The following is a 7,539-nucleotide window of genomic DNA, read 5'->3' on the forward strand; positions in this document are numbered from 1 at the left end:
TTTAGTAGTTTCTTGTTGGTTACGGTACTGACAAAATGAAAGTGACAAGGGTTAACGTGTTTTTCATGAGGAAAAAATAACCCTCGAAACCAAATGATGAACAAGAGTTTGTACCGTCGTTACAAGCAGCTTCTTGCTGATTTCAATAATTGTTATCAATAGAGACCCAAAAACTTCCACCAGAAAGTTCCAACTACTCCCCAGATGATCGCATTAATGGTTGCCATCACGAATCCAATCTTGAATACATCAGGTAGATCAACATAACCCGCTGCCAAATAGATAAAATTACAAACGTTAAAAGACACTATTAACATAAAGAGAAAAGGATAGTCTTGTAATCTTGTTCTTAAGATACCTCCATAGTAGACAGCCGCTTGACCGCTACTGTAATGAGTCAAAGCACCAAAAAGATTGGTGTTGTACGCTAAAGCAAGTGCAGCTAATATGCCTGGAACACCTGCTGCTATATTCATAGCTAAGAAAGCCGAGAAGAGAGCTCCAACATGACCTGTCTGGCTCGCGAAAAGGTAGTGGATGAAGAAGTAAGCTGCTTGGAGAAGACCAAAGGCAGCAGGCCAGCTCAAGGATAGAGATTGGAGAGCTTTGGCTACACAATCAGACATCCATGACACAACACCGAGGTTTGTGAGCTGTCCTGCCATGCCCACCAAGACAGCAAACCAAGCTAATGTGTCCCATGCTGATTTTTCGCTAAGGCAATCGTCCCAGTTGAGTACACCAAGGAGAAGAAGTATGGAGAGACCGATCATTGCAGCTACAACACTTGGTATTCCCAGAGTCTCTCTGCATATATAACATTATCAACCATGAGTATGTCTATAATTAACCGATACTTAGGATACATATCTAACACACTAACCCGCAGATCCAAAGAGTGACAGCAAGAACCATTGTACCGACCATGATCCATTCGTTTTTAGTAACAGGACCCATCTGCTTGAGTTTCAATGCAGCAATACCAGGAGCATCCGGTGTGTCCTTGGTCTCTGGAGGATAAAGCTTATAAAGGATAAGTGGAGTACAAAGAAGTGATATGATTGCAGGTAGACTCGCAGCCTTAAACCAAGAAACCCACGGGTTTGCAATCACTACTCCAAGCTCTTCCGCTAACTTGAGACACAGCAAATTCTGAGCTGCGGCAGTTAAGAAAAGAGCACTAGAGTTTCCAGCACACTGTCAAAGATCACAAAATAGAAATAGAGATAAGCAAATATTAATTAAGGAAGACTTGTTCGGTTTGAAGATTGCTGCAAATTCAAATGCACAAGAACAGGCACCTTCTCTCGTGTCAACTACTAACAAGAAGAAGTGATCTAAAGATTGGTTTGGACGGATATAAACGAAACAATTTTTCCAAAACGATTTTAAAAAATCGGCCTAAAGAATATAATCATTTATATAAAGCGCCTAACCAATAATTTTCTATAGTTTTTTATAAGGCGCATTGCAAGAAACATAATTTAATACATGTCGAGCTCAACGAAACTAGAAAGCAGCCTCAAGGGCATCAAAGGTTATGTTTCACAAACACTAATAACCAAGCACAATGTTTTGTTCCAACAACAACGTTCCAGAGACAGGAAGTGATAAGTCAACACATCAATCAAAGGGCATAAACCAATAACAAACCTGGAACTGAGATTGGATCAGATACGACCCTAGTTTCCTCGAAGAAGGATCTCCCGGTTTACTTCCAGCAGAGAGAGACAAAGACTTGATGATCGGCAAGAAAATGCCACCGGCTCTAGCCGTGGTGCTAGGCATAGCAGGAGCAATCAAGGCCTCACTAAGCGTAAGCCCATAAGAAAGGCCTAAAGTGCTCTTCCCAAGCCACTTCACAAAGTAAGTAGCGATTCTATCACCGAGCCCCGTCTTGACGAATCCACGAGCGAAGAAGAAGGAGATGACGATGAGCCAGATAACCTCGCTCGTGAATGCCGAGAAAGCTGCTGAGAAGGAAAGCGTTTTGGTCACGATCGAAGCCGTTAGGCCGATGAAGGCCCAAGCTCCGACGGGGAGAGGGCTGAGGACGAGGCCAGCGATTGTAGAGAGGAAGATCGAGAGGAGTTGCCAGCCTTGCGGGGTGACTCCTTCCGGGACTGAGACGGCGAATCGGAGGATTAGACCGACGGAGAGGGAGAGGATGAGAGGAACTAGCTTCGCTCCTTGCGGCGGTTGAGGAGACGGAGGAGGGGGAGGAGAGTCGTCGCGTGGCGCGGCGGCGATGCGTGTGGAGAAGCGGTGGATTGGTTTGAGGAGAGGGAAGGCGAGAGGTTTGACGGAGTGAGATCGGAGAGAGATGGATGAAGGCGGAGATCTCGATGAGATACGGCGGAGGAGAGATTGGCGTGAGGGATGGTGGGAGAATGAAGCGGAAGTGGCGGTGGTGGAGAGGGAGTGGAGTGCGAAGCTCTCCATCGCCGGCGATTAGAGAGAGAGAGAGAGACGTGCGAAAGTGTTTTAGTTTATGTCAGTCGCTTCCTCTCTTGCCGGAGTGAGCAATGATGATGATGAGTGGCTGTGAAGAAGACAGTTAAATTAAAACTGAACCTAAATTGTCTTTTGTTCCTTCTTTTTAACCGAACCAGACAAACCGGAACCAATGTTAATTTTCTTGAACCACATTTTTAATTTGTTTCGGTTTTCAATGATTTATCAGATTAAGAATTGTAATGGTATTAATGCCCATTTCACTCTCATTCATTTTCCATGTGTGTGCATTATTGCAGCAATAGTGCTAATCGAACATGCAAAAACCAAATTGGGAAGATAAAGACGTCAACAAAGACTGAGATCATTGCAGTTAACTAGAGTTTTTTTTTTTTAGCATCGTGCAAATTTGGTTGGTTTTGTCCAAGATGTGGAGGAGATGATAAAACTGTTAACTATACATATGATAAACTATTAACTATATACTTCTGTATGGATCTGCACTATACTAAATTAAGTTTGAATAGAGAATATTAGAGATCTCAAATAAAGAAGATGAAACGATTGGTTAAGGTTTTCAACCTCTAACTCCACGAGAGCAATCGTATAGATAGTACATGCAACCGCTAGACTTCAACATCATATTCGTGTTAGAAACACCCACAACATGTAGACATAATCCATGTGATTTAACTAGATTATAAGTCTTTGTAATATTATACTCCTGTTGTTTTCGTGTTTCTTGAATACGGAGAAGCATTATGTTGCATGGGTCATCCGACTAAGAAAGAAGCGAGGATGATAAGCATACAGAAATGTGCGGTTCATGTGTCATGGGAATGGGCTGCCACTCAAATAATCTATATTATTAAAGTTGAAGTACACATTGAGATTGTTTGGCAACATGAATTGTAGTTAAAAAATAGTAGTGTTTGGAAAAATAGATAGTAGTAAGTTAGAAAAAAAATAATGGGCTTATGTTACTAAAAATATATTATATTAAAAAGTAATGAGTCTATGTTACTTGATAATATACATATTCAAATCAAAATAATAATTTAAAATTGATTTATATCAAAAATTCATTCAAAAATAAATATATATTCAAAATTTGATTTTTACTAACATATTTTTCAATAATTATTATAATAATGTTTTCAGTATATATAAGAAAAATACAATACAAAGCCCAACTTCAAACACCAACTTAAATTATGGTTTTATATTTCACATTAAATTTAAAAATATAATTTATGTGATTATTTATATGATTGTACGTATAAAATATTATTAATTATAAGAAAACTTATTTGATGGTACGTATAAAATATGATTAATTATATGATAACGCATATTTTGTAACGTATGATGACACATATAGGATATATATATATAATCGTGATTAGGGGTGGGCGTTCAGGTTCGTTTTCGGGTCTTTTTGGGATTTCGTGTTCATTTCAGATCTTTGAGGATTTGGTTCGGATTTGGATAATCAATTTAAATAGGTTTGGTTTAAATATTTGGTAGAGAATTAATAATTATTTAAGTATTTTTAGAGTTTTGAGTATATTTTAACTATTTAAGATATTTAGTTTGATTATTTGTATATATTTTCAAGCATTTAAGCAAACTTAAAAGTATCATATATATTCTGGATGTTTTTATATATATAAAATCTAAAAATAATTAATATATATAAGTATATAAATATATTTTGAATATCCAAAATACTTCGGTTCGGATCGGATTAGATTTCAGTTCTTCAAATACCAAAATTTTGAATAATTCGGATATTTAATCAATTTCGGTTCGGATTTAGTACTACTTATTCGGATTGGGATCGGTTCAATTTTTCGAATTCGAGCTTTTTTGCCCAATCCTAAATAGTGACATAAAAATCAAATAGCATCATATTTTCTTTAAAAAAATACACCCGCACGGGCGTGCGGGTCAAAACCTAGTTATAATATTACAATTATCACCTATCCCTTTTATTTTACGTTTGTGACGTTCACCTACATGGGAATCATAGTTGCATACTAGCCATAGTAAACACCCAGAAGTCAAATCTCATAACCTAGAAGAAACACATTTATTAGAGACTGTAGAGTAAGAACAGAAGTAAGCTATAAGAAAACCTAGATATGCTAATAAAACTAGAGAAAATTACTAGAATGTTGCACATTTTATGGTTTATTACTAGAATGTTGTACATCTTTGTTTTATTACTAGAATATTTTATCTTTCCTAATAATTTACAATAAGGAGCTTTTGTTATGTTTTATTTTCTGAAACTAATTTTAAAGATCAAAGCCACATCAGTTATTAAAAATCCACATCACATCAGTTATTTTCTGAAACCAAACCGTCTCTATCACTATCACTATCATACATACGGTTTTGTCAAAAAAAAGAAAAGAAAAGAACACGAAGAACTGTGTTGTGTCGAAGAAGGAACCGCAAACCGAAATCCTCTCACCCTTCGAAACCCTCGTCGACATTGTTCTTTACTTCCTCGAGCTCTCTCTAACTCTCTGTCGTTGAACTCTCTATAACTCTCTGTCGTTGAACTCTGTCTCGTCGGAGTTTTTAGAAACCGTCGTCTGTACGAAATCGCCTTCACCGCATTCTCATCAACGAGTTCATCTTTTCCGGTAAGATGTCGCGACGTTATATATTGTATTTTGGTTGAGTTTGTGGGTCAGTTATATATTGCGACTGAGATTGTTTGTGTTTTGGTTGAGGCTGTGATATGGGTGTGTCGAGGTTTTTGTTGCGACTGAGTTAGGGTTATGTTGACTGTGCTATGGGTTTATCGAGGATTTTGTTGTGTCTGAGTTAGGGTTATGTTGCGGCTGAGATATGTGATTGTCTAGGCTTTTGTTGTGTCTGAATTAGGGCTTTTTGTTGTGGCTGAGTTATGGTTATGTTATAACTGAGTAATTATTATGTTATGGCTGAGTTATGGTTATGTTATAACTGAGTAATTATTATGTTATGGCTGAGTTATGGTTATGTTATAACTGAGTAATTATTATGTTATGGCTGAGTTATATATATGACCTAATATATTTTAATATTATGATATGGCTGTGTTATTTTTATGTTGTGGCTGATTTATTGTTGTGTTATATGATCAGATGGATGTTAGTCAAGTCGAACCACGTGATTACCCTCCAAGACTTTACCCTTCTAACCTAGAAGGTAAAGATATCAATCATAATTTCCGTGCAGGACATTTCCCCCACATTAAAGAAACAATAGGACTCGATGTGTGGGAAGAACTGGTGAACTCTCCCATTGGAGTAGTTGCTAGGCTACTTTCACGCGAAAGCATTTGGTCTGGTAGGACCGTACACTATCTGCTATGTAGACAGCTGCGAGTGCATAAAAAGGAGATATGGTCTGTTGTGGTTGATGATGTTATCAGGTTTAGCTTGCTCGAGTTTGGTGAGATCACTGGGTTAAACACAGGTCCATTGCCAACAGAAAGTTTTGAACCTGATCAATACAAAGAGTTTTGGGAGGAGTTGAAGGTGCCGCTTGGGATGGGACCCAAGTATGATGAGCTGAAGGCAGCATTAGAGTTCTGTCCTGGTTGGAGTTTTGAAAAGCGTAAGTGGTTGGGGATGTAATTTCTTCAAGCCATGGGACTGTACTGTTTGCATCACAATTCAAGGATACCCTTTCAAAGTGCAATAAGGGTATTCGACGATGAAGCCATGAGGTCGTATCCATGGGGTCGGACTGCATACGAAGTTCTTGTTGACTCTCTGAAAACACTGTCTCCAGATGGAAAGTCATACACAGTAAGCGGCATGAAGGACGTTTTATTGGTTTGGGCGTATGAGTCCATCGTCTGTTTCGGTGAGAAGTTTGGGAGAGTGGTCAACAATGAAGATGTTCCTCTTTTGCGATGGGGTGGAAGGCGTACACGTTCAAGTTTTGATACTGTCTTGTCTGACGAAATCAAAGATCATGGTGAGGTAATGTTTAACTGCTACTTATACGACTGAGTTAACAGCTACTTAATGGTTGAGTTTATTTTATATTGTTGTCGAATTAGTCTATTTGATGGCTGAGTTTATTTTATATTGTGACCAAATTAATTTATTTGATGGCTTGGTTTTGTGTTATTTGATGGTTGAGTTTAGTTTATATTGTGACCGAATTAATTTATTTGATGGCTTGGTTTTGTGTTATTTGATGGCTGAGTTTATGATAAACTGGTGTTGCAGGTCCGTTTGAGGAGAATGGTTATGAAGGAGTCAATTGAAAAGATGTTTCCTGTATGGTCGGATGAACCTGACGACCCACAACTCGTTAGGTTGGTAGAAGACATACACGCAGGTAGATACGTGAAAGGTTTCTGGGAAGTACAGAGGGATGAGCAGGGGAAAGGGAATGAGAAGAAGAAGAAGAAGAAAACGAATGGAGTTTCATCAGAAGCTGAGCCATCAACAAAGAAGCAGAAGAAAGAAGCTGCTGAAACGAGAAAGGGTTCTAGCGAGGAGGAAGCTGTATTGGACAAAGCGACTCTGACGAATCTTGTGAGTGCTCTGCAGAATATTTCAGCAAAATTTGACGCTTACGATTTTGACTGGAACCGGCCAGTGATGGACGAGAAGACCCTAGATAACGTGGTGAAAGCTGTAGTGCAGCAGAGTCTGAGAGTTTTGGGGGAAAGGAAAATTCCCGACAACGATGCTAAACTCTCCTCCGCCGGCGTAGAAAAATCTTTATCGGTGACATCATCACCTCGTAGGAGGTCGCCACCGGAAAAGTCGGACAAAAGTCCAGTGGTAGAACCGCAGGCCCAGGAGGAGAAGTCTGTAAAAACTCCAGTGACAGAACCGCGGCAGCAGAAAAAGCCTGTCAAAAGTCCAGAGCCGCCGCAGCAGAAAGAGAAGGCTGTCAAAAGTCTGGTGCCGCCGCAGCGGAAGGAGAAGGCTGTCAAAAGTCCGGTGCCGGCGCAGCAGAAACAGCAGAAGTCAGTCAAAAGTCCATCGTTAGCTGAGACCCCTGCAAAGAAGAATTCAGAGCTTGAGAAGGATACAGGGGTGAGAAGGATTTTGGCTGATGATT

General features: G+C 39.2%; 1 protein-coding gene across 1 annotated transcript; it reads right to left on the minus strand.

The window, feature by feature from the left end:
• Window positions 1-42: 42 nt before the first annotated feature.
• On the minus strand, window positions 43-2,560 carry LOC103873846 (dicarboxylate transporter 2.1, chloroplastic). The gene is made up of 4 exons (XM_009152252.3): window positions 1,654-2,560; window positions 884-1,197; window positions 359-807; window positions 43-271 (listed from the first exon to the last, which is right to left on the minus strand). The coding sequence occupies exons 1-4, from the start codon at window positions 2,440-2,442 to the stop codon at window positions 156-158; spliced, it is 1,668 nt and encodes a 555-aa protein (XP_009150500.1). The 5' UTR covers window positions 2,443-2,560; the 3' UTR covers window positions 43-155.
• Between the last annotated feature and the right edge of the window lie 4,979 nt (window positions 2,561-7,539).

This window comes from Brassica rapa, chromosome A06, assembly GCF_000309985.2.
Source record: "Brassica rapa cultivar Chiifu-401-42 chromosome A06, CAAS_Brap_v3.01, whole genome shotgun sequence".
Classification (NCBI taxonomy): Eukaryota; Viridiplantae; Streptophyta; class Magnoliopsida; order Brassicales; family Brassicaceae; genus Brassica; species Brassica rapa.